This window comes from Larus michahellis, chromosome 1, assembly GCF_964199755.1.
Source record: "Larus michahellis chromosome 1, bLarMic1.1, whole genome shotgun sequence".
Classification (NCBI taxonomy): Eukaryota; Metazoa; Chordata; class Aves; order Charadriiformes; family Laridae; genus Larus; species Larus michahellis.
In genome coordinates this window covers 5,056,982-5,084,590 of record NC_133896.1, presented here as the reverse complement: position 1 = coordinate 5,084,590, position 27,609 = coordinate 5,056,982, and the positions used below count along the sequence as shown (strand labels likewise).

Here is a 27,609-nt window from a genome sequence, read left to right as displayed (position 1 = left end):
GGATGAGTGATATATATGTTCTGAGGTTAGCTGCACTCAAATTACTCATAGTATATAATACACTTAATTCATTAGCAAGTCTCATGTCAACAAAGAATAAAGATGAAGTGCTGTAGTGTCCATCACGGTGGGGAAGTGATCGTTGTTATTTATGTAGTGCTCAAAGTATACTAAGCACTTTGCAAAGAGATCAACATGAATATTGCTCTGAATTCTTTTATAGTGTCCTTTTTTAAAAAAAAATATTTTTTTTTCCTTTTGTTAGCATGTCCCTTTGGGGTGGAGAACACAAATTGCTGATGAGGGTCTAACTTTGCCCAAACGACCTTCAGCTGGGAGTTGTATCACCTGCCTTGGTAATCTGCTTGTACCAGTGATGCTTTGTGAAACACCCATGGTTTTAGCATGGTTTAATTGCAGTTGCCACCATGGTTCAGTTCATGGGTATCACGCTTGCGCTTGACATGCTCCTCATCTTTTTCAGTTCCTGCTATAACTGCTCATGCACGGCCATTTCTTCCTCGCAATTTTCACTGGAACGAAAAATCTATGACAGAGCACTCTATCTCTTTCTATTTTATAACCACCATATCTGGTCTTCCTGAGTAGTAAAACTTTAACAATCTTATTACCTCCTGTTTTGACTGGCCTCTGGCAGTAAACTTTCTTCCTACTTTTAGTCATGCTTCTTGCATTTGGCGTCGGTGCTGCCAGTATAGTCCCCTCTGTCATGCAGGTCATGGAAGCATCCACTAATAAGCGGGACCAGTCCTCCACATCGTATATTCTAGACACGCGCCTTCCCTACTATCTGTCCTTGCTTCAGCATATCTTGTGTGAATAGCTGGTTCCCTCTGTGCCCGTAACCCAAGCTTAGGTTTCTCTTTTTCAGTCCTCCTTTGACACCTCATAATTCATCACCATCTCGGAGAGTTTTACGGAAAAGCTCACTTTGGAGCTCTTTTTAATCTACTCCTAATGGTGTATCTCTGGGTGTTGCTTGTCTGGTGGCTTACTGTAGCTAGAAATATAGTTCTCATTTAGTCTGGTGTCTGATTCAAGATCTACTCAGTCTCTATTCCCTTTCTCATATCACTTTTCATCTCTGCGTGTTTTTATTCCACTATGTGTTTACTATGGTCATTCCTTCTAGAAGAATCTCCTCTGCCAACATAACCCAATCTACACCTGAGTTGATGTTTGCTGCCTTGCATGGTACTAAGTGGTGCAGCTCCCTTTGGTCAGTCTTCATTGAAAAAAAATTAATATGATTGCAGCCACCACTATCTCATTAGGGTATTAATATGATTGCAGCCACCACTGTCTCATTAGGGTACCTGCATTTTGTAGGCTGAACTTTAATCTCTAGAGTTATTCCAGCCTCTCCCAAGTATTCTTCTTTCAGTGTTTCCTCTGTTTCTTTATCACAAATCTCCCCCTTTGGAAGTTTGAATATTTATGAATGAGAGATAGCTCATGCAGGGTTAGCCATTGATAAGTTGGATGTCAAGGGCTGGACTTGTTGGAGAAGGATTGAGTTGGCTGTAATTTTTTTTTTTTTTCAGGGGTTATGTTGCCTTATGGCAGCTGGACTGAACTTTTAGAGGTGCATCCTTTGTGTTGAATACTGTGGATGCTGTTGATTACCTCCTTATCTTGTCTGTTGTTATTATTGTTGTTATTACTATTTATGATATTATTGCCACTAAGGGGGAGATGTCCTTCATTGTGGTTCCTCATCCAACTCTAGCTTCACCTTGGAGGAGAGAGCAGAACTGAAGGGTTACGATCAACATGGGATAACTTGAAACCCATTAGGAAAATGGGGATGGGTTCCACCTATAGGTGTAACGAATCACTTATTGTTTCTTTTTATTTTTCGTTTAGTTTGTCCTCTAGGCGGTCCCTGCTGCAGGATGAATTAGGAAGGCAAGGACTCTTCCTCTGAGCCATGGAGACAAGGGCGTCTTTTATTACCACCATGCAAGAGACCCAGCATCTCTCCCCAGAGAAGGGTCAGAGCCCGGCCAACGGCAATGTGGAGCAGTTTGATTCAGGTGAGCTCTCCTTCACCCCCATGGGTTGTCTTCACTGGTACAGCCTTCTAGCTGATCACCGGTAGAGGTGGGGACAGCTGTGTTGCCAGGGGAGCATTGGGGATGGTTGTGCAGCTTGAAGGCCGTGTTTGAGTCTTGTGGATTGGACATGTCCCATATCATGGAGTACTGAAGTGGATCCCTAGTTGATGGGCTGGGAAGTTGGAGCTTTTTCTTTTCTGTATCTCTTCTACAGTATGTAGCAGCTCTTCAAAATTTATACAAAAAGCAATGGAAAACCTTTCCCAGGACATCGTATTGTGTTCTTTCTTTTAATTCGTCCCAAACCACGACACCCATCCTTTCTTATTTTGTTGGAGTTTCGTGGTCAAAAGAGGAAATGAACATTCAGAAATTACAGCATTCCTCCCTTGTTCTGACCCTTCACCTTCGTTTCCTTTAGAACATTTTTGAGTGCTTCAGGTGAGAGAGCCTCACAAACATTAGGCCAGCCAGCGGAGAGGTGGTTGCATGTTGTCCTTGTGCTCATGGGTATGACTGGATGCTCTGTAGTGTTCTGGGATGGGCACCTAAAGGTGAGGATTCACTTTACTAAATTTGGGCACTGTCATTGTAGATACAGAAAAATAAGTGCTAGCTTCTGGTGATTTCTGCTGAAATTAGGTGCTTTAACTTCCCATATCTAGCCTTAACAGGAGGAGACTGTACCTTAAGGTGAAGATGCATATTATGACTAGACCAAATATACTTTCTGATGCCAAAATGGGAGACCCCTCTTTATACCATCTCTTCTCTTGCACCACCTCTGCTGCCCATCACACCCTGGGCTGAGTAAATCAACTCACTAACCTGGCAGAAAGGTAATCCAGAAAAAAAGAAGTCAATAATTTTCTGCCAGCTGTGTGATTTGAACTGTGTGGAGGAAGAGGAGAGCACAAGAGCACGTGCTGGTGGGAATGGGACCTCTCCCAGTGGCACTGAGTTGTTAATTTGGCTCAGCTGTAACGTGCAACTTCATCCTTGCTCTGTGTTTGCGTGGGAGAGCTCAACTGATGAACTTGTGGAGAGCAACGCAAGGGTTCGTTCTTGCATTGTGGTACTTGTGTTGGTGCTCATGTGCTTGAATGCTTTTCCCAGACTCGCTTGCGTTTGCGTAAGAGCTATTTTTGACAAAAGGATCCTAAGATGTAAAGGGCAGATGAAAGTCTGGGGTTGCAGGTGGGTCTCCTAAAGGGATGCCTTAAATCTACTGCGGTGGAAATAGGTGTCCTTACCAGTGGTGAATCACTGATTCAACGCTCCTCAAGCGCAACAGTAGCAGCCTTGGGGTGACTGCTTTAAAGCTCTGCATGCTTTGCCTTCAGGGTCTTTTACATCTTTTCTCTCGGGTGGTGCTATCTGTGCTTCATTGGTCGGTGCTGTGCTGAAGTCGTTTGCAACGTTGTGTCTTTGGTCTGCTTTTCACCGCTTCTCCCTCAGCACTTCAGAAATTTGGCCACCCAGCCTTTAATTTCTTCACTTCTTGTAGTGACTCCGTGATTTTCTCTGATGCCACCAATTGGAAAGTTGTGATTGGTCTTTGAATCTTGGCCATGTTCACTAATGAGTTGGTTGGGGGGAAGACTCACAGCAATGTGAGACCTTCCCAGTTAAACTATGAGCCGTGGTCCTTGTCGTGACTTGGTAAGCCCAAAAAGCTTAACAGGTGAGGATGGGCTGTCTCGCACAGCCCCTTGTGCAACCATCTTCTGCAACATTTACCATGAAAATAATAAACAAGGGCACCACATTTGGCCTGCAGGTTGCCAGTGGCCACCTGGGCAACACTTAGCAAGCAAGTGCATTATGCTTGTGCAATTGAGATGGAAGTGAAGGTGGTCTTTCAAGAGGTCAGCAGGGCTAGAGAAAAGTGAGAAAGATGTCCTTTAAAAAATGCAAACTGGCTGTGTTGCACTGAAAATGTGTTTGAGATGTGGGGTAGTACCATTTGTCTTGCTGTTATGCTTATGGATTCCGCTGGGCTCTTAAACTCCGCATGTTAGGTGGGACACGGAGAGATGGAAACTTTTCTGTGCTGTGGGTTTGCTAGACCACACAAAGTTTTTGGTTTTTTTTCCATGGCGTATGCAGTGGTTCTGGTTATTTCAGGTGGCTTCAAAGGGAAATTGGACACAATTATGGAAGAAAGATGCATCGTACTGATTGCTTAGAAGCCATGTTTGTTGAAAGAAAACCGCTGAATCAGAAATAGTTGGATGACAGGAATTTACCTGGGGAGAGGGTCATACAAGGTTGTCTTCTTCTAACGGATGTCTGTTCATCCAGGAGGAGGCAAGGGATGTGCAGCCTGATCTAGTCCCCATTGGATCCATTTATATCCATGGGAGAGAGGTGCCTCGAGGATGAGATTCATTTGGCCAATGGTAGACATTGGTTTTGGAATGAGAAGAATTGGCCTGTGGTGCCTAAATTTCTTTGGGGATGTGGATCTCGGTGACTCTCCCAAGGCCATGCTGGAGCTTTGTTGTTGATCAGGTTCCCCCACTTTCCTCTCTTGGTGGTTAACTGCTAAAGCATTTCAGTTCTCTATTCACTCAAAAAGTCATGAATCTATCTATATGCTATAAACAAGATAGCTAAGCAATTTCCCACAAATACGTTCTCCTTCAGTGAAGCCTGGAAAAAATCTGTGTTTCTGGAACCACAGGTTTTGGGTCTTTTATCCCCTTTATATCCCATAGCCAAACATCCCAGGAGGCTGTTAACAACTGGAACAGTTGCATTTTTATAGTGTCAATGCATGAGAACTGTAAAGCCATTGGGAGGCTCACAGATAATGACTTGTTGATTTTATTTTCCATCCTGGGCTTGTTTATACGTCATCGTATTGTAGACTAGCCAGCCTTGACTCTTTCATTAAGAAAGAGCACTGGGGCTAAGTACCAGTAATTGGAAAGGGAGATGATATGTAAAATAGGCCTAATGCCGAATTTGTCGTCTTGCAGGGTGCTCTGTGAAATGCTGGCACCTGAGGTTTTGCGGCTCTCCAGGACTTTGTTCTTGGAGCATTGGACTTGAGGAGTGACGAACAGATCGGCTTTGTGATAACCACTTTTCAAGTGGGCACAATCTTTGTTGTCGTATATTAAGAGAGACTTTGCATTTATCTATCTGTGTTTCAATCGGGGGATCTCCAGGCAACTGAGAGAGACTGGGAAGAGGTGTCCCCTTTTCCTCGGCTGTAGGGCTTTTCTGATGGATGAGGAGATTTGTGTAGAGCCCTGTTACTGGCACGGATGGGGTTGGGTCCCTTGGGCTGGTCTCCTCCCTGGGCCATGCTGTCTCTGCTCTGGATGCCCCCCCACCGGATTTCTAGAAAGGAACAAAGTCCATTAAAAAAAAACACAACACTTTTGGAAACTTACAGTCCCTTCAAAATCCTTTGAGATAAATTGAAGCAAAATAAAACACTGATACTGTGGTAAATGAGTATACCCTGACATTATTTTTACAGACCTTGTAAAAGTAATTTCCTGATAAAGTCTGCAGATAAAACATGTTGGAGGAGTCAGACTTGTGATGTGGCGGAGGAAAATGAATTGGCAGGCTGCAGCTCTCACACTGCCTTCCCCCAGGGTCTTGAAGCCTCTCTATTTGGGTTTAGAAAGGAGAGATCCGGGTGATATTTCTTTAAACAGGTGCTGTTGTGAGTTTTGTTGGACTGCACGTGAACAAACCTGCTGGTGGGGCTGTGGGAGCAGGGGGGCCAGTGAGTCTCTCTGTGTTGGCACGTGGCAGAACAGATCATGGGGAGTAAGATTATGAAGTGCGGGAGGACTTCTTGCATCCATAACGAGGAGCTGTAATGCTGACACAATTAACGTGCTGTTGGCAAATTCTGGAGAAGATTTTGTCACCTTGGAGACGTTGCCCCCTGCAAGGGCTGGAGGTTGTGTGCTGAACTGCCTAAAAATCCCTGCTTCCACAGCTCTGTGGAGTGACTACTTCCCATAGGACTACTGAGGAAGGCTGGAGAAAGGGAGATGCTTGTCTGGACTCACCCAGCAGGTTAGAGCAAAAAGCAGTACTAAAATCTGAGAACGTACAGGGAGTGTCATGGGCTGAGGGAGATGCCTTGTGCTCTGAAGTAGAAGTATCTGAGCAGAAGAGAAGAGAACCCAGGGCTGACCTGGAAATGTCCTGTCCGTGTCAGATATCCTGAGGTGAAGATGTCCTTGGGGTTGTTGAGCAGCTCATCCCAACACCACAAATGCGGTCGGATGCAGAAGTGGGGAGCAACCAGGCAGAGGGATGCACTCCTAGCTTTTCGCCTTTTGCTTTTCATATCAGATGCTGCTGACTTTTAGTGGGTGGTTTTGCTCAGGGTAGAAAGTTGCTTAAGAATCGGAGTAATTTTAAGCCTGGGATGGATAACCGTGTCTGCCTATCTACTCATGGACTAACGTACTTTATTTTAGAGGCTCAGCTTTGAAATCTCTGGACCTGGCTCTTCTCTAAAACATTAACTCCACAGGGTTGTAGACATTAAGGCTAACAAATTTCCCTGATGATCAAAGTTGCCTGCCTGCATGATATAGATGAAGGAAACTCGTAGCAATTTTTGCACCAAGCGCTTACCTTGTGGTTAAGCTGTGACTTACCTTTTAGTCAAGAATGAGCAAACCCCTCATTTTGGGTCAAATATCTCAAACGGGGTCAGCTTCTCTGCCTGGAGCTCTTTGCAATGATTGCAAGCAAGACAACAAGGCCCGTCCCCTATTCTACATTGAATTTGTCTATTTTCAGGTTGTAATCGTGGAGGTGTGTTATTTCTTGTCTTGCTGAGTTGAAAAGTCATCCGGTAGCCACTTTGTCACGGGAGTAAATGTTGATTTACGTCTTCGTATTTAAGCAGGTTAATTGAGTTTAAGGCAAGGAGTGAGACCTTAGACTTGATGCAGCAATGTGCAAAGCATGTAACAGCGATGACAGCTCAGTGCTCCTCTCTGAACTCCCAGACAGATCTTTACCCTCCACCAGCTCTGTCTCAAAAACCCTCTTCTGATCCACTTTTTTCCCCTCACCTATGTATGTCTGGCTCCATAGGCAGCAAATAAAACCTGTATCTTCCCCTTTTAATAATGAGAGATTCCCATTGCACAACATAATTTTCTGGTCCTGAAAAGTGGAGACCTGTAGCAATGATTGCAATAAATTAACCCTGCCGTTTTCTTCATAAAACTGTCTGGGGAGGTTTCTTAATTCAGTTTGTCATGAGTCACTTTAATTACATCATGACCACGCTGATGAATGTTTGGGCAGGTAAGGGTCTTGCAGAGTTTGCCTGATAAATGCTTATTGCAAAGAGCTCATTGCTAGACTGTAAATATTTTTGCTCTGGGGATGAAACTGGGTTTGTGAGATTGCTTGGGAACAAAATGAAAACAATCAGATTTGGCTGATTTTCTGTAAGTGAAAGAAGATTTATTTTTAATTATTGCTGTGTGTGTTTCGGCGATGGTTTGAGGCCTCAGCTCTGCTCTACTGAGCGCAGTTATAAAGAAAAAAAAAAAAAAAGTAAAAACATCAAGTCCTTCACCGTGGGGAAGGATCGTGTGGGGCAGTGGTGCGGATGGGGGAGGTGTGATGCAGAGCCTGCACCTGAAATGGGTCAAGGACAAGCGCAGGGAAGAAGTTGTTAATAGTGGTCTGGTGAGGGGTGGTGGGGGGTTTGGGCAAAAGCAGCTGTAGTTTTGGGGGAAGAGGGAAGCGCGGGGGCATTGGCTGCGACTTCTGGGTGGAGGGATGCTGAGGAAGGAGGAGAAGGGTGGCAGGACTGAACCCGGGGCTCCCCAGCCCCAAGGGTTGGGGTGTTTGCTATACACTCTGCTCAGCCGACAGAAGCAATGTCTAGTATTATGGCCACTGCTGTAATTAACAGCGCTGGGTGACCCAATTTTGGGGCACGAGCAAGGCCATCGAACCCTTGTGATAGCGGGCAGGCAGCCACCTTCCTTGCAGCAAGAGAGTCATCAAATACAAAATAAAAGAGCACAAAGTGCCTGTTGCGGTATGACTGGTTTGTTCCCCCGCTGCTGTGAAAGCAGAGTCATTTCTGGTCTCCAGGTCTCAGCTGATGAAATCCCAAAGTCTGCTGAAAGCGTAATGAGAGTCGGTCAAACTAGATAAGCACAGATCTTTAAAACAAGCTTTCTGTTTTCCCTTGTGTTGGTGTTTATACTGGTTGCTATTCTCACCCTGAACTCTTCAACACAACTTTTGCCTTCTTTGGCTGTGTTTTAGGCTGCCTTTTTTTTTTTTTTTTTTTTTTTTTCTTTTCTCCTTTGACCAGATGAGGGCTCCAGCATTGAGGACGCAGACTTCAACTGGGATGAGTTCCTGGAGGAAACAGGAGCCAGCGCTGCTCCCCACACCTCCTTCAAACACGTACGTGCTTTGTCTGAGCTTTGCTGGTGTTGTGCGCGTTTCCTCTTCTGGTTTTCAGGGGGTCCCTGGAGAACTGAGGTGGGGTCTGACCATTTTGGGGAGAAATTGTCCCTCTGTGCATGCAGCAACCTGCGTAGGACTGGGCCCTAGCTGGCGTTAGGTGTTAGCTCAGAGCGCTGTGTCTATGCCACTGCCTTATCCTCTGCCTTGGGTTCAAATTTTCCATTTTTGAGGGCTTTTGCTCTCTTTTTGCTTATAATGCACTTTTTTTTTCTCTTCATCTGTTTTTTCTTCTCTGTTCATTGCTGTCCATCCCAACCTGTGGAGATTCATCTCACAAGAGTGCTGTGTTTCTCCAAAGCTGTGCTCTTAATGCAAGGTTTACTGATTAGCAGGGTCACTCAACACTATTGTCCATCATGGCCCATAGGAACCCATCTCTCAGCCTCCTGCTTGGAGATGCTGTCTCAGGAGCGTGAGAACCGAGTACTTGGCTAGGTGATGCTTTTCCTGGGTAAAAACGTGGCTCATATAGACATCCGCGGTAGTTACAGCATGGTCCGTGGTTCTGGTCCATGTTAGCACAAGTAGCATTCGAAGTCTCTGAAATTTTGACTGATGAAGAAGATCAGAGCATGCTTTGAAGAAAGGACTCTGTCTTCAGAGCCCATCACAGTCAAGGATATTGTTGTTTGGGACCAGTTTCTCCATCCACTACCATTTGTTTAACCTCTTCCATTCAGCTCCATGTGTGTGATGTCACATGGGGACATCGGACAGAAATTAAGGCGATCTTTGTCACAGTCAAGGGTGTGCATGTGTGGCCACGTTTGTAGATTTTTCCAGGACATCTTTGTCATTCAGCCACAAGGCTGTGCCATGAGAGATGTTGAGGCCTAGTGAGAAGGTGGTGTGGTGCCTTCATCTGAGTAAAGCCACGATAAGTCATGGTGGTTCTCTGTCCTCAACTGCAAATCCCATGAGGTGCTGCTCATCCTCCTACCTGACCCATTGGATGTGGATAGCAGCCAGTTCTCCTACCGGTGCTCGTCAGTTGTGCTGGCTCTTTTCCCAGCTTCACTTGGCTGGTCTGCACACTCTGGAGGATGCAGACATCTTCAGCGGGAAGAGAGTGGTTTTAGCTATGATGCTCTATGTTGCCTTACACCGAGTCTGTTTGCTGGCAGAGATGCCCTTTGGGAACAGTGCGGTTGTGCTGCAGCGAGAGTGAAGCTTCTCAAAGAACCTGTTGCTACTGTAACAGAAGTCTCTATTTGGATGACTGCATTCATGCTGTTAAACCTCCTTGGTCTCCAGGTGGTTCCTTGGCTTGTTTTGAAGGGGTAAGGAGAAGCAGCGATGGAAAGCCTCTCTGCCGTCTACATCTGAACAAATAATACGATCCTTCATCCCCTATTTTGCTTCCATTTTAAAAACAGTTGAGTATTGCAGGACAAAGGACCATAAGGAGAATTACAGGGCAATGCCACAGGTTTATTGTAGAGTTTATCCTTGGTCCAGCAGCTGTCTGGTGAGGGCATTTTGTTCCAGGTTTCTGCTTGGGGCCCTAACCCAAATACCAGATCCAAGTAAAAGTTTTATGCTTCCTGAAGCCCTTAAGGATGTCTTTAGGTGCATGGAGATGCCCACCTCACCCTGCTGTTCGTGCTCATTGTGGTGTCTTGCAGCACCTCAATCCTGGTGCTGGGAACAGGCCTTATTGACTATGCTTCACGATCTGAAACTTGATCCTCAGAAAACCCTGGGTTGGCCAGGAACCTGAAAGCCATCAGAGAAGATTATATTACCTGTTTCCCCTCTTTGTGTGATTTCCAGTTGCAAGTCCCTTGCCTCCAGAATGCCACTTTGGTCTTACGGTGAGCGCAAGGAGAAAAACTGCAAATGAACGTGTATCCTGGATTACTTATGAAGACGCTTGGCATCACAAGAGCTAGGATCCTATTTTTTGACTAAGTAATACATGTCACAGACCTTCAATCTTAGACGATCTCCAAAGGTCCCTTCCAACTTCAACTATTCTGTGGCTCCAGACATTGATGCTGATGGCAGTGCCCACACAAGTAAAGGCACATGGATTGTTGTTGAATGCAAGTAATAAATGGCTTTGTCTGGGCAGCACTTGTGTCATAAGCTGGAGTGAGATGATTGAGGGAGTACTGCTGACATCCCAGAGGAGTGCAGTGTTTTCTCTACGACTTGGCATCCTCAAGTCTGAGAAGCCCTTAGGTGGCCAAGTAGACCATATTATATTTATCTTTGTGACTAAAAGAGGCATTTTAACCTCTCATTTAAATGAGAAGTTATTCAGAGACAGTCTTAAACCAGACTTTATAATCTCTCTGGTTTCAGTAGGAGATAAGGTACTAAGAAACCTGTAAGAACTTGTCTTTAAGCATCTTGTAAGGAGTAACGGGCTACATTTTGGGTGATCTTCTGAAGACAAGGCTGTCATCGGAACTAGTGGACTGACACCAACATCCACCTCTTATTTATCAACAGCAGCTAGGGGCATCCCACTGGCCCTTGGAAGATAAGTTATGGTGTGCCTACAGCAGGCCCTAGTGTTTAACAGCAGTCCCTGCAGTGTCCTAGAAGAGATGCACTGGCATCTCCAGTGCCCTAAGGCAAGTGTCATTTCCACTTATCACTGGTGAGATAAATCACTAGATGATCTCTAGAGATCCCTTCCAACTCTGAAGTTTCTGTGAAATGGAAATGACTTCTCCATCAGATGGCAAGACAATGACCCAAACTGTTTGCGTCTTTCAGCCATGGGTCATACCTTATTTACCAGAGAACGAATTGAGGCTTGATCTGCTGGGGATATATTTAGTGGAAATGCTCTTCTTGAACTGCCTGCTACAGCATTCAGCCCTTGATGCTCGTCAAGCCTCAAGAGGTGCTTCAGTGTTGCTATATGACTAATTATACTTGGGTTTAACTCCTTGAGGTGTTTAGTACCTGCATTTCTAGCACGCATGTGTCCTGTGATTTGCCTGATGGAGCTGTGCAGTGGGAAACGCAACTTCAGTTACACCACCTTTCTCGCAGGCATTAGTGAGATTTATGATGGGACCATGTGGGACGATTGGCATGATGGGATATATGCCAATGAAGTAGGAATGGTCCTGCCTGGACAGAGTGTGGGGGAGGTGGTTGGATTAAGGAGCACAATCAACTCATGTTCTATCCCAGAGATGCTCTTTAAGGGCAGCATTATATTGCTTAGCTGGGGAGGGGGTCTCCCTGCAAAGAAGAAAAGGTAACACCATGCCTTTCTCATTTTGTAAGGTTGAAATCAGCCTTCAAAGCAGTTTCCAACCAGGGATGAAATTAGAAGTGGCCAACAAGAGCAATCCGGACACATATTGGGTGGCTACAATCATTACAACATGTGGACAACTCTTACTGCTTCGTTACTGTGGCTATGGAGATGACCGCAGGGCGGATTTCTGGTGTGACGTGATGACAGCAGATCTTCACCCCGTTGGCTGGTGTACACAGAATAACAAGGTCCTGATGCCTCCAGATGGTAAGTTCTGTGTGTTTTGTTAAGGTCATGCTCTAGTGTTGGGCTGGTGGTTAAACTCCAGACTTGCAGTCAATCTGGAATGGGTGCTCCAGATCCTCAACTGGTGTTGGGTGATGCAGTCAGGGTCAGGTCCCCACCGGTCAATGGGTGATTCAGTTTGCCAGTCGGTCTCTAGCAAAGGTGCTTTCGCTCTAGTTGGTAACAACAGAAGGCGTTTCTATAGGAAGCTGTCTCAACAAGAAAACTTACTGCTAAATTGCAAAGCTGTGATTTTCAGTCTGGGGAGAAAATTGTCCTGTTCTTACAGGAAGGAGGGATGAAATTCAGAGTGAGAATAAACTAAAATAAGCAAGATCAGTTTGGGTGTAACCAAAACCAGAAGGTGGCTGTGCACTCAAGTGTTTTTCCCTGAAAGTTTGAACCTTCCATTGACAGATTCTTGAAGCTTTTAATGCCATTGGTAGATACACACCATTAAAGGTAGCTAAATTGGGTGATCATAGGTTATGCCACGTTCTGATTATCAGCTCTTAAGTGCACAAAAGCTGAATGCAAGAACTGTAGGTTACTGAGTGGTTTGTTAATAGTACAGTTTTATCCCCAATGTTAAGAAAAACATGGTATTTTTTTGGCTGCGTACAGCAGAGGAACAGCCGTTCGTCTTTACCACTACATAGCTCCAAGCAGAGGCGTACTTGTCACTGCTACTCATACGTATTCCCGCCATATATCCCATTTGTTCTGGATCAGGGGAAGAAGAGATGAATATTTAGCCCCCAGCTTGTGTGTGTACTTAAGCAAAGTCCCATTTAGAGATTATACTGCTGAAGTTATTCTTTTACTTTCTGTTGCATGTGACCATTGAAAAAGTATGTGTAGCATGTGTGATTTCTCCTGGTGTAGGTGTCGCCTGACCTCCCACTGAAGTGAGCTGTAGGCACGGTCTTTGAATCAGAGCTGAAATGGGCTCATTCCTGCCTTTCGTGTGCTGAACTCTGAACTAAACTTGCCTTTTTGTTCCGGTCTGTGTCTTTGGAATAAATAGAAGGTTGAAGTCTTGAAGACAGGCATGGCTGCGAAATCTGTTGGCTTAGCGCTAGTAAATCAAACTGATGTGAGAAGGGTTAGATATTTTATTTTATTGGACTCTTAAACTACCTTGTATTACATGGATTATAATCAATGTTACCAGAAAGGTATACAGTGCCGTAAACTAAATCTCAAAATGCCAGGGTCAAGGGGTAAGAGATCTTATCGACTGTTGTAATAGAAAATAACGATTGTTTTATAACCGGAGGCAGCTGCTTTTCATGGAAATGTTGGAATCTGCTCTTTGGGTTGTCGCTACTTTTGTGTGAATTGTCTTGCTTGAATGACCGCAAACGTGCAGTGCGTCATACGCCCTCTCTCCTCTGGCTGGGTGATGTAACTGTATACCAGGGTCTTAAATTTGGGCAGATGCCCTGTTTTGTTCTACCCCCCTCACCCCGCTTCCCATTCTCAGTGAATTATCTCTATTGATTACGTCTCAGTATGGTTTTCAGAAAGAATAAATTAAATACGTAGGTTGTAATTTCAGAAGAGATTTAAGCGCTTAAGAGCTTGAGTCGTATTTTGGAATGTGGCATCGAAAAATGCCCAGGAGGATTTGAGCCTTCAGGACTTTTCTCCCTTGGAAAAGATGTGCTCATAAATGGCAGAGCTCCTCTGGGTGTTTGCCTGCAGGGATCAAAGGTGGGTTTTCAAAAGATCGTAGCTCCCGTTGGGACAGCACAGGGAAGAAGCCGAATTTTCAAGAGTGCCCCTTGCCTTTCCTAGGGAGAACTGAGCTCTGACCAGCTTTTAAAAGTAGCTTGTGAGCACTAAACTTACCGTATGCAGATGTCTGGAGTTTGTCCTGTGCGTAATTGCTTTGCTGATCAGTGAATATCTCTTACCGAGCCAAATTTCATTGCAGTTCTGAGAGTTTTACCTGGTGAAGCCTGCAGGATCAGACTTTGCATTGGTTATAGAGAAAGTGATGTTCTCTATGAGCTCCCGTGGAGGTTTTTTTTGCCTTTTTAGCATTGCACGCTATTTTGTGGCCAAACCTTTGGAAGAAACGAAAGCCAGCTTCAAATTGCATGGACTGTTTTCTAAGGGCCTGATTCTGCAGATTTTGATTACAATTGAGGATATCTGTTGGCGAGACCATGCAAACAATGTGGCCGGTTACCTGTCCTTTGGGTTTGATTTTAATCAGGAGCTGAAAGCTTTGGTTAAAAAGCAGATCTGCTAAGAAGGACTTGTTTAACGGGATAAATACCGGCACTGGGACAATGCTATGGTTCTGCTTACTGATCAGATCGGAACTGATCTGCGCTCGTCTTATAAATGTGATGCCAGACAAGAACGGTACTGAGCGATAGGACGAAGAATTTCATTAGGTGGGAGAAAGATGCGAAAAAATGGGCTGGTTCTGTTTAGCAAATCAATAGAGCTTGATTTAACGTTCAGCGCACACAGAGCTTTTAAGGGGCAGCTGCCAAATAATTGTTGTTTATGATCCCAATAGAAGGAAGTCATTTAATTTACAGACTGTTACATGATTATTTATTGGGTGACGTTAGTATTGCATCATGGTGCCTGCGAGTATAATGTCAAGTCATGTTATGTCCTCCCATGACATTATGGTGCAGTGGATCAGAATAGAACTGCTCGAGCCAAATACTTGAGTTTGCAATAAAATGTATTGGCTTATGAAAGGATGGTGTGAGCGCGCGCGTGCCTGCGAGCTTTGCCCTCTGCCCCCTCCTTCCCTGCAGGAAATCAAAGGAGTAAAATTGTAGTTACTTCAAGCTTTGCCATTAATTATATTTTTCTCATTACAAATCGGTGTGTAATTTGAATTGCAAACTCAACTATCCTGGCAGAATAGATCTGTTTACCATTCAAAGCAAAATGAAAATTATTTAAATTAGTTAATATAGAACTCATTTGAATGAATTGGATGTTTATTCATGAACTAGCTGAGGCAAGTGTGAAGCTGTCCTTATGGTCTGTAGCTTTGGCACTGATCAGCTGTAAAGTCACGTCCTGGGACAGAGATTTCTTTTTTTTTATTATTTTTTTTATTTTATTGCATATTAACTGTGGTGTAGACCAGTGGGTAGCTACTGCCTGATGTAGCTGAGTGCGAAATTTTCATCCTTTCTGACAAGGCCCCTCAGCAATTTTAATACATATGAGGAAGGACAACCTGCTTCAGAGTTTCTTGACAGTGGCAAGGCTGCGGTGGTATAATAGGCTTTGTTTTCTGGACTATAGGGGTGGGATGTAACATAGACTTTCCATCGGTTAGTTAAAATTTCCCCATTATCTTAGCCTACATGGAAACAGGGACAGAATTTATCCCCTCCTGTGTCTTACCCAAACACTGTTCTTGTCCTCAGCGCAGAGCTGATACGGTTGGTTTTCAACATCTTCCATCCCTTGGGATGTTTTACCCATTGAGCATTAAAAATTTAAGTCTAACTAAACTTTCCCTTACTAGCAATTTCTTTAACTGTGAAAGGAAAAGAGTTGTCTTTCCTCCTTTAGCCTGTTACTTCCATGTGCTGTTTTCCTTTGTTGATGACAGTTGGGTTGGTGAACGCATTTACCATCGGGTAGAAGAGCAGCGTGGAGAACCTGACAAGTGTAGTAGTTAAATTATGCATTGTGAACCACGCGGAGAGCAGGAACGTCTTTTGATTGACACTTGGGTGTTTTTGTGCAGATTGCAGATTTACAGCTGAGCCAACAGAGCTGAGTCTCTCCTGGCACTATCTTAATGCATTCTGGGATGCGCTAAAGACACTGGACGACAAGATTATTGTGTACACTTGTAATTGCCACGGTGGTTCTGCTTTAATGTTATTGACAGATGGAAATTCAAATAGGGCATTTCTGTGTGCAGATCCACGCGGTAAGCTTCAGTCTGCTCGCCGTGTAAACCAGGAGACGGGAGTTGTAAAGAAATACAGCAGGGAGAGAACCAGGTCTGTATTTTGACCAGTTCATTTTTACAATGAACTGGTGCAGATGAGAAAACCTCTGAACACCATCTAACCTTGGATTTGGTGATCAAGGTGGTCAGTCGTACTGCGACTATGTGTAGGGAAGCAGCCTTTACTTCTCTGTTACACCACTATAAGGAGGATTAAAGCTGAAAAGCCTGATCCTGGCATGAAGTGAGTCCCTCTCAAATGGTGCTGAGCTTCATCAAGTGAAATAAGGGCAATAAAGAGATGCACAGGCAGTGGAAGCAGGGACAGGTATCCTGGGAAGGCTATAGGGATACTGCCTGGTTGAGTAGGGATGGGGTTAGGAAGGCCAAGGCACAGCTGGAGCTGAATTTGTCAAGGGACGCAAAGAATAATAAGAAGGGCTTCTACAGGTATGTCGGCCAGAAAAGGAAAGTCAAAGAAAGTATACGTCCCCTGATGAGCAAGACTGGCAAACTGGTAACAACGGACGAGGAGAAGGCTGAGGGACTCCATGACTCTTCTGCTGCAGTCTTCACTGGCAGCCTCTCTCCCCCCACCTCTCGAGTGGATGGACCGCAAGGCAGGGGCGGGGGGAGAAAAGTCCTTCCCACTGTAAGAGAAGTTTAGGTTTGTGACCTCCGGAGGAACTTGAACATACAGAAGTCTTTGGGACCTGATGAGATGCATCCCAGAGTCCTGAGGGATTTGTCTGATGTAGTTGCCAAGCCACTCTCGATGATACTTGAAAAGTCATGGCAGTCAGGTGAAAGTCCCTCGTGACTGGAAAAAGGGAAACATTGCACCTATTTGTAAAAAGGGTAGAAAGGAGGACCCTGGGAACTACTGACCTGTCAGCATCACCTCTGTGCCTGAGAAGATCATGGAACAGATCCTCCTAGAAGCTATGCTAAAGGCACATGGAGGACAGGGAGGTGATTTGAGACAGCCAGCATGGCTTCACTGAGGACAAGTCTGCCTGACCAACCTAGTGGACTTGTATAATGGAGTGACTACATCAGTGGACAAGGGAAGAGCTACAAATGTCACCTATCTGGACTTCTGTAAGGCCTTTGGCATGGTCCACCACAGCATCCCTCTCTCTAAATTGGGGAGGTATGGATTTGATGGGTGGACTGTGTGGTGCATGAGAACTGGTTGGATGGTTGCATCCTGAGGGTAGTGCTCAATTGCTCAATGTCCAGAAGGAGATCAGTGACAAGTGGTGTCCCTCAGGGGTCTGAATTGGGACCAGTACTGTTTAATATCCTCATCAATGACATAGACAATGAGATTGAGGGCACCCTCAGTAAGTTTGTGGAGGACACCGAGCTGAGTGGTGCAGTTCACATGCCTGAGTTTACATGCCATCCAGAAGGACCTGGACAGGCTAGAGAAGTGAGCCCATGTGAACCTCATAAGGTTCAACAAGGCCAAGTGCAGGGTTCTGCACCTGGGTTGGGGCAATCCCTGGTATCAAGAAAGGCTGGGGAATGAAGGGATTGAGAGGAGCCCTGAGGAGAAGGACTTGGGGGTACTGGTGGATGAAAAGCTGGCCATGAACTGGCAATGTGCACTCACAACCCTGAAATCCTGGGTTGCCTCAAAAGCAGCGTGGCCAGCAGGGTAAGGGAGGTGACTCTGCCCCTCTACTCCACTCTGATGAGACCTCACCTGGAGTACTGCGTCCAGGTGTTGGGCCCTCAGTACAGGAAAGACATGGACATGTTGGAGCAGGTCCAGAGGAGGCCACGAAGATGATCAGAGGGCTGGAGCCCCTCTGCTGTGAGGACAGGCTGAGAGAGTTGGGGTTGTTCAGCCTGGAGAAGGGAAGGCTCTGGGGAGACCTTATAGCAGCATTCCAGTACCTAAAGGGGGCCTACAGGAAAGACAGGGACAAACGTTTTAGTAGGACCTGTTGCAACTGGACAAGGGGTAATGGCTTTAAACTAAAAGAGGGAAGATTTAGACTAGACAGAAGGAAGAAACTTTTTACAGTAAGGGTCATGCAACCCTGGCCCAGGTTGCCCAGAGAGGTGGTAGATGCCCCATCCCTGGAGGTGTTCATGGCCAGGTTGGATGGGGCTCTGAGCAACCGGATCTAGTTGAAGATGTCCCAGCTGATTGCATGTGGGTTGGACTAGATGACCCTTAAAGGTCCCTTCCAACCCAAACCATTCTATGAAATACGTCATTAAGAGGGGTGGACATAAAGCATTTTGCTTGCCCAGACTTTCTGTGAAGGTGAACATTATAATTTGGTCACTATTTGAAATAGTTTTTTGTGTTTCATTCAGGTCAGGTTAACTTTTAGCCTAGATCCAGGCCAAATTAGGGGAATTTCACTCAGATTCAAAGTGCTGGATCTGATTCTGGGCAGGGTATGGATAAAAGAGGAGGTAAAACTTGTTTTAAACCACAGCAAACCAGGTTGCCTTCAAATTAAAACTTGCTTTCTGCTTTTTTCTTTTAAACTATTGTCTGAATCTCTCCCTGAGTTTGAGGGAAGGGAGAAGTGGATCTAATTGGCCATGTCAAAACTTATGTTGTGAGGACTCACCGGATTCTGCGTAGTCAAAAGGTGGTTGGCTGTGTTGCTCAGCTGATTTGTGTGCAAGATATCAGATAGATTAATAGATAGATGGAAGAAATAAGTTAACTTTGAGCCAGGTTTTCCATTTCGTTAGTGCTCAAGTGAAATCATCGATGGATGTAGTGGTTATAACAGATGGTGGGGTTGGACTATAGCAGAAACTAGTGGGATTGAGAGAAAATGGGGCACACGGGTTGGGAACAGGAGCAGTATTGGGAGATGGTGAGACAGGAGCAAAGAGAAGACTGGGCCTTGAGCAGTCTCTTTCTGCTCGGCGTGTGGATTTGGTGACATTCAAGACTCCCTAGGTGCACAGGAAGCATTTTTGAGGGGCACAGCTTGGGGTGGTGGTGGTGATGTGGCCCATACACTTGCCTTTCAGCGTCATTCTTGGAAATCACTTGTGTCTGCAAAGCTTGTCCACAAGTTCTTCAGAAGGTGACACAGAGATAATGCTTCTGAAAATAGATGAGAGCCTCCAGAGCTTCTCTCTCAGAAAATGAGATCATGGATGTTGGTGGTTTTCTTTAACTGAAGCCAACTTTCCCCTGGTAATCTCATCCCAGAGGAAATAAAACTTAAAACTATGCCTGCAGGTTCTGTGATAATAGCGCAGGTAGAGGGATCAGATGGGCAGGGTGGGCTTCTCCTTTTATCTTTGTGAGGAGCTGGCTCGCCTCCACCGACTTATCTGAGGTGAGTTTGCTTTTCTACTGGTATAATTGAGAGCAGATCTGGCCCCAGTTTAGTTCTTTCACTGAAGGCTCACCTGAAATATTACTTCCTAAGAGCTTGAGGCTGGAGAAAATCAGTAGGCATTCACTGAGCTTACGCTGTTTTACATCAGCTAAGAGCTGGGCCCTCGAGCCAAGTAAAATGAAACTCAGAAATCTTCTTTGGCAGGTTGTACTGTCAAAGGCTGTGGATGTTTCTAAAGTAGTATGTAGATTTTTTTTTTTTTGTATCTTCTTTGCCCGATCCTTATCCTCTTATTCAGTCAAAGTTTAGACTAACCTGATGTAAATAGATTGCAGGATTTCTTTATTTTAGATACTGCAAATGGCTCCCAGTACAGTGTTTCATGTGTGCTTTTCAAGTCGACATTAGCAGACTATTAATTATGCAGGGGTGACGTTAGCATAAATAACTAGTCAGCAAATAAATGTCAATTAAATAGTCTATTAGCATAGTAGGCAGCTTTATGCATTGGCGTAGAACATTTAGCAGATTATACTTAACGAGCATATAAAAAATAGCGTTTTTTTTTCTCTTTGCTCTCCTAATGATGGCAGAGGGGAAGAGACGAAGGGAGGTAAAAATAATGCCAGCTTTGGCTCTAGAGCCGGGGGTGTTTGGGCTAAAATTTGCCCTGCAGCAGCCATGCCAGTTGACTCTGATGTCTCTTGGGAGCTGGCAGCAGCTGGAAATCGCTGGAGCATATTGTGGCTTGGCATCTCCCCGCCGGCCCCACGTAGCCCCTCGCAGACTTACTCCCAAGAAGTAAATATTTCCGTTAGAGCACCCATGGGAGTTTTTCCTTCCCTTCCTTGACGTGACTCAGTCATGGGATGTGAAAATGGGAGCCATGTGACGGCTCAGTCTGGGACGTGAAAATTCAAGAGTTAGCCCATTTCTCGTGCAGCATCAGGATAATGTTGCCTGAACGAGGAAAATGGTCTTCTCACTGCTGTGTGAAACTGCAAATCTTTTGGATTTACTGCTGGCTTTAGTTACTTTCAAAAGACTTAATATTGCCAAGTGAGGCCCTTTTGGGGTAAACTGAGTGTAACAGGCCCCCGCGTGTCTTTTGGGAATGTGAGTAATTGTTTGAGCGATTGTGTAAATGTGGCACAGCCTGGGCAGCGGGACAGGCTTCGCAAAAAGTTTGGGTTGTAGACTTTATCAAATGCAGAGTTTTCGAGCATCTCCAGGTCTGCTGGGCTGGAGGTCAACCTGTTCCATTTTGTTTTTCCTTTTAATATAATTTTTCAGGTCTGCAGGCACAGTTGCAGAGAACCTCATGGGGATGAGATGCTGGCAGGTTGTTAGGTGGACTCGGGAGTAAAAGATTTATCCTGGTGTTTCTGTTGGGGAAACTCAGACAAAGAAACACTGTGAGTGGGAAATGCGAGGTGTGCGCTGCTCTGGCTTTAGCCAGGACCGCCATGAGTGATGGAGGCTATCGAAGGGAAAAATCAATCCTTGGTTAAACAAAGGTCCTTTTGTTTCAAGTTTTTCGGGGAGTGCGGTGGAGGTGATCCTCAGAGAACGTACCTACCATGAGCTGCCCAGCCTCGGCTCTGCATTGACTTGGTGGTTTAGGTATGTGGCCATGGGCTCTCTGCTAAGGGGAAGATTTCCCCTGGGATGAAGCCTCATCAGTTGGGGTCACCTTTTGTGCTTCTCTGAGTTTTTGGTGGAACTGACTTAGAAAAGGTGTTTTTCCCCTTCACAAACCCCATAAATGTGAAGCCTATGCTTTGTTCTCATCAATATTTTCCTTTGGAAAAAAGTTGTTGTTTTTCCCCTCAAAAATGTCATGACAGTTGTTTCTGGGATTAAGTACCCAAAATGTTGTCTTGAGCTGCAGCAGTGCCTTATGGGATTCATACATGGGTGCAGATCCCTCCTTGCCCTTTAGCCTGGGTTAGACTTTCTCTGACGAGGGTCGGGTCTCTTCTTGTGGAGTCATCCTGAGATGTCTTCTCCTCGATGCCCCATGAGGTGCTGGCGAAGCCCTTGCTGAGGATCAGGCGTTTGAAAAACCAAAGCCATGCAAGATGGTTTAGGTTTACAGTAAAAAAAACAAAGCCAAACAATCCAAAGCTTGCACATGAAGTAGACTCTGTTTATTAAAAGCAAGAAAAGAACACACTTTAATCAAAACCTAATTTTCCAGTGAGAAGCCGTTTCAGCAGAAACATACCCACCAAACCTAGTTTCCAGGGACAACGACATCTGCTTATGCTGTATTTATATTTATTTATTCTCACAAACAAATGGAGAAAGGGAAACAGGAGCAGGCCTGACCAGACAGCTCGTGGTCCAGCGAGGCAGGATGCACATGGTGACTGTGGCCACCAAAACTGTGTGGGACCCTGGAGTGCACCTAAAGTACCTGCTCAGCATCCCTTTTGGGGTACTTTTTTATTGTTCAGGATTATTTGGGGAAATTAGATTTGGCCTGCACCCAGATTAGCTGTCAGTGCAACTTCTCAGAGAGTGGCAGTTTCACTAATGCAATTGTCCCTGCACGGTCTTAATGCAAACCCTGGATATTTTTGCACGCTTATGGGTGGAAAGTACTTTAATTTATCAGTGAAACCTATCCTCATTCCTGTGCTGGACTGAGCTATACAGTCAGTAAACCGAGTAAAACAATATTACATAGTTTTACAGCTAACACTGAGGAGAATATAGCACTGTTTACGCTAGTGTGTTATTAACTTGGAGCATGGGTTTAATCTGTAGGCTGGCTGACAGCCAAGGAAGGGTTCAAGAAGGGGTTTCACCGATGGAATGAGGTTTGATAATGAATGACTCGGACGTATGGATACTGAAATAAATGCATGTTCTGAGTGCTTTTCCCTTACTTGGGGATTGTTTGTCCTGACTTTTATTTCCATGGGTTGCTACCGGTGCATGGTGCCTTCCTCTGTAAATGAGTGATGTTGCCGTTCCCGTGGCAGGAACACGGTAAAGCAGCAGTGTGGTTTGCAGCACTGTAGGGGTCCCTTTTGGGTGGTAGGGGGAAGGCTGAACTATTTTAACTTCAACTAGCCTGTTATGATTAAGGAAGCAACACCTTGTGTACAAGCAACAGTGGAGCTGAGGATCAGGCTTATTGCAGTGAAAACTGAAAGCCTAATCCTTTTATAAACAGTCTGGAGGGGGATGGAGGTGGGGGAACGAAAAGCAGTGATTTTCGTGGACTTTGACAAGTTATAAATATATCCTGAGAGAAGCCAATAGTTTGGAGCTTTATGAAAGATTTAATGAATAAATATTTCATGCCCACATGGTGCTTCTTCAGTAACGTGCGCTGTCGGTAAAAAGCAATAAACAAAGAACCTCCTTCAGGGTTTGTTTGGGCTTTTAAATTAAACTAATTTAATCAACTTTTTCAGTCAAGCTTGATATTAGTTCATTTCTGTACACAGCACTGTACGTGGATCTGCTTGTTTTCTCCTGATACCTGTTCTCCTGTTTGGAAGATGCTTGAATATCAAAGAATGAGTCATTTCATCCTGCCCCTGTGGTGTGTATCTGGGTTTTCAAGGCAGAGAGCAGAGTCGGACTTTCTCCTTATCATAGAATTGTTCAGGTTGGAAGGGACCTTAAAGCTCACCTAGTTCCAACCCCCCTTCCCTGGGCAGGGACACCTCCCACCAGCCCAGGTTGCTCCAAGCCCCATCCAGCCTGGCCTTGAACACCTCCAGGGATGGGGCAGCCACGGCTTCTCTGGGCAGGCTGTTCCAGTGTCTCACCACCCTCACAGTAAAGAATTTCTTCCTAATATCCAATCTAAATCTCCCCTCTTTCAGTTTTATCCTACAGCTGGAGGAGCCATCCATCCTCTACCATCCCAGCTGTAGGTGTTATGGGTCCCCAGCTGAGGTTTTCATTATCCATCAGGGATTTTGCTTGAGAGCATTGGACATTCCTGAATGTAAGCAGGCAGGCATCTTTTGAGTTTTGGAGTTCTTCAGCACCCAGTTTCCTCCTGTGTAAAGGACCGGAACTGGCCAAAAGTGCTCTGGAGTCTGGCCCTAGGTGGGCAGTGAGGCTTGCGGGCTTCTGCACTGGTTTGCTGCACAAATTTGTGATGGGAGATTGAAATGCTCCTCTGGCTCAGGCTGTTGGCAAAGCTGTGGCTCGGATGTGCTAGTATCATTGCCTTATGGTTCACTGTCACAACAAATGGCCAGGAAGAGATCAGGATATGTATTAGCTCTGTGCTCTGTGGCTTTGTGATAGTTTAAAAAAAAAAAAAAAACAAAACAACAAACAACTCCTCAGAGACATGATTTTTCCTTGGGAACAGCAGGAGTGTAGCCAATTGATTCTTTCACAGCTGGACCATGCAAGTGAAGAGCAAATAAGACACAGTAGGGAGGTAAAAGCGAGGGTGACAGGAGGGGTAGAGCTACCTTTGGAAAGGGATGCTCAGTGAGTTGAGGATCTGCTCAAACTGGGGCACTGATTGCACCTTTGGACACAGGTGCATGGAATGGGGCATTTCTCAACTTCTTTTGCTGTGAAAAGTTCTTTTTCCACCCCCCCCCCCCCTTTTTTCTTCCCCCCCCCCCCAACCACTGATCTAAAAGCACTTATTTTTGTAGTGGCCAGCTTTGGGAACTGAAATTTATTCCTCTTGGCTGGATGGTGTGCGTCCCTATGATGTTTGTGCCACACTATGGGCAGTGACAAAAAAGAGGGGTTGTATTAGAAACTGAGTAAGCTTTGCTTGTCCAAACTCATATAAAGCTATATTTAATTTATTTCTTAGTGTTATTAGGCAACGTGTGAGATTGTGTCTGTACAGATCAAAACCCAAGCCCTTTGCCCAGCAAAAGGGTTCATCCTCGTCAAAGATTGATGGAGCAAAACTCCTTGCAGTAGTGCTGAGCTCCAATAGTTGCCTGACCCAGCCTGACGCATTGGCAGAACCTATTTCTGCTGCGGCTCCTGACCTCCTGCAAGGAAAGCACGTTTTGCTGGGACTCAAGCTCTGTTCAGGGTGCTCGAAGGGCTTAAGATGAGCAGTTGAGACCCCACGGCTTCGCCTTCTGCTGCTCGTAATTCTGGTCACAGTCGGCAGGGTAACACTGCAGCCGCTGCTGTGACTAAACCATTGGTTTTGGAGTTGACATTTAGTACAAGTTGTGCTGGAGGAACAAAGATACGGGAGGAAAGGAGTAATTGCAGCGCGAGGCAAAGACTGTGAATGAGAAGCTGCATTTCCAAGGAAACATTGCAGGAAAAGGCTGTGGGCAGGCATCAGGATTTTCTGTGAGTAGAAGTTTCCTGAGATTTCCTTGTTCTTTAGCAGCAGATGAAATGGGGTGGATTTTTGGAAGGTGCATTTGAGACCGTTTTAGGTAAAATCTTGCTTTGATGACTGTTGCAAAAACCCCTTCCTTCCATTACACAAACCAGAAAAATCCTCCTCTCAAGGCATTTAGGTGCCAAGGGATGGAAGGATGTAAATTATTTTACAGTTAAAGACCCTAGGAGGGTCCTAATAAAAATTTGGTTGAGAAGACAGTAAGTTTTAGAAGTATTGTCCCTGGGGCTCTGTGTTGAGCCACCATTTAACATCATCCAACTATTTGGTGCAAACCATGTGAATACAGAACAAAATGTATAATGGTTGAGATCTGTGGCTTGGTGAGTTGTCATTGAGGAGCAATGTCCTTGTTCAAGCAAAGACCCCTGAGCTGTGGGCCTCAGTCATGACTGTGGAGATCTCCACGCCTTGAATATCCGGCAGTGCCTGTTTTGAGTTCTTCTTCCACACTCTCACACCTTCTGGGGCACGTGCTCTGATGCTGTGGAGCTAGAAAGCCCAGAAACCATAGAAAAATGAGAAGATTGACCCTGAAAGCCTAGTAGTGGATGCAAACTGCTCTTTTTTTTTGACGTGGTCAACTTGACTGATGTCCAGCTGAGTGCGTTTTTTATAAAATGTTCTTTAAAAATAATAATCAAGAGATTGTAAGTAGCCATTGTTGGTAATTGCCTATAATTTCCCTTCCCCAGTCTCCTGTGATTTCCTCCAGAGGAGTTTTGGAATGGAAATGCTGTCTCAAGTGTAAGACTAGGCCTAGGTAGTTAATATGGTGATATAATAAGTAGAACATAATCAGACGTAAATAATCGCTATTGGAGACGTCTGTGGAGACTTAAAAAAAACCCTACTGTTCATACAGTTTTGGGTCTTTATGTCAGAGGAGGAGGTGACTTTTTGTGCGTTGCTGTAGGAGCAGGGAAGGGTCAATAGCACAGTGGACTTGATCCAGAGCATGCTGAATGCCGTACATGATGTACATGTTTCTTCAGTGGACCTTTTTTGATCAGGTTGAAGATTAAATTATGCCTATTAGAGCTGAGCAGACATGAGAGGCTTTTCTGTGCTCTTTTAGGCCAAGGACAAGCCAACGTGTCTAGTGTCATGTTTTCAGCGGAGCATTCCTTTAGATGCACCTAGGGGCACCTCAGATTTTGCTCAGGAGGAGCATGCATATAGGGAACTTGGGAAGCTGCTTGTGGCAGATGCAGGCGCCAGCATGATCCCGAGCCAGCTGTGACTTACACTTGATTTTTCCCTCATTACGCATGTTAATGTGGGCTCCCAGTCACCGTTGAAGGGGCTTGCTTCCTGAAGCAGACCATATGCTCCTGGAGCCCGTGGAGGTAGCTGTTACGCAGTGCAGAGATTTAAGTGATGCTCCTATAAAGCATTTTCCTTGTCACAATTAAAAATCAATTCCTCTCACCCATATTCCAAATTCTGGGTCAATTCTGGACTTTTTGCACGACATTGGAAAGCTCTTGCTCTGAATTCCCAAATGGTTTGTTTCTGTGTCTGGGTGCGTGTGCTCTTATTCCTATTTGATTTTGGTCACAAAAGAAAAACAAACAAACAAGCAAATAAGCTTAAGGACGTGCTGAAACCCTTCCTGATTGATGGTTCATTTTGCGTTGTGAGGCAGAGCATGTACCTCCTGCGTCTGTAGCAAGAAAAGCTTTTTCCCCACACTGTCATTGTTGGGAACAGATGAAGAAATGAGGGGAAAGTCAGCATTTTCAGGTCCTGGTGTAAAAATGCAGCTACTTCCTAAAGTGCTGGAGTTGATCTAGAAGGCGTATCCAGGGAAAACTTTGCCAAGCTCAGGAAACCATCCTGCTACATATTGTACTAAGTTTTACTGAAGAGGCCGTGCCACGATGAGTATAGAGCCTAAAGAGACAAGAAGTAAATCCTGTAATTTTCCCATATTAAGTAACTCTGGGAAGGTCACTAATGAGTCCCTGGCCATGTAAGGGATCTACACCCTGGGTATTTGACTACTGAAGCCAACTGTTCCATAGGGTCTTGCTTTGCTTTGAGCCATTCTGCTATTGTCCTTGGACTTGTCATCCTGGACATCAGGAGGTGGCTCCTATTTGGAAGCTCTTTTCCCTGTAGAACATCTACAAAATTTATTTAGAAACAAAGAAGCCAAAAAAACTTGGAGGAAACGTTGTGTGCTGAAGATGAGATTAAGAGCTCAGAAACCAGCTGAATGAACCATGGCTCTGCACTAAGATGTGGGAGCCTTCGATTTAGCATTTGGGTTCATCAGAGCATCATCACCTCCATTCAGCGCCTCCCAGAGTGATGGAGAAGTTGAAGTTTTAGAATTCAAATAAGGTTTGGAGCACTGTGGAAAAGCTGCTGGCATTTCAAATCCTGCAACACGTCGTTATTCTCATTTCAGATGATGCCTTGCATAATGTTCCACGTTGATCTCTGATTCAGATCTAAACTCTTCAAAGTTTGGGGGATGTTTTTGATCCTGGGATTTATAGTTCAAGCCCTTTTCTAGTTTCAAGTAGGAAAACACATGTTTAGCAAGCGCAAAATGAGCCTTGATGGAGTATTTCTTTGATGGTGTTGCGATGATGATTATGAATTTACATCTTGTGCATAGGATGTTAAGCACCTCATGGGGCCTGGCTGTGCTTAGACTGTACCATTAATTTTGGGAAGGATGCATGATGAATGCTCATAAGGCCCCCCCCTAGGTTCTGATTTGTGGCGCTTACGTCACGCAGCCGAGAGGCTCCGAAATGATTAAATGGGGTTCGATCATTAGAAGCTGGCAGTGCAATTCTGATTAATTACAGAACGCGCTGCAAAGTGCAAAATGAGTTTTTGCTTTTTTTATTATTTAAAAAAAAACCCCACAT

The 27,609-nt window shown here is 45.0% G+C and overlaps 1 protein-coding gene across 1 annotated transcript in view; it reads left to right on the top strand.

Moving 5' to 3' along the window:
• SFMBT2 (Scm like with four mbt domains 2) overlaps positions 1-27,609 on the top strand; it is a 122,870-nt gene that overhangs the window by 12,751 nt on the left and 82,510 nt on the right. The window contains exons 2-4 of the mRNA XM_074573219.1: positions 1,888-2,057; positions 8,410-8,504; positions 11,817-12,057. Of these exons, the coding sequence (XP_074429320.1) occupies positions 1,952-2,057; positions 8,410-8,504; positions 11,817-12,057 (442 nt within the window). The 5' untranslated portion in view covers positions 1,888-1,951. The remainder of the gene's footprint in view (positions 1-1,887; positions 2,058-8,409; positions 8,505-11,816; positions 12,058-27,609) is intronic.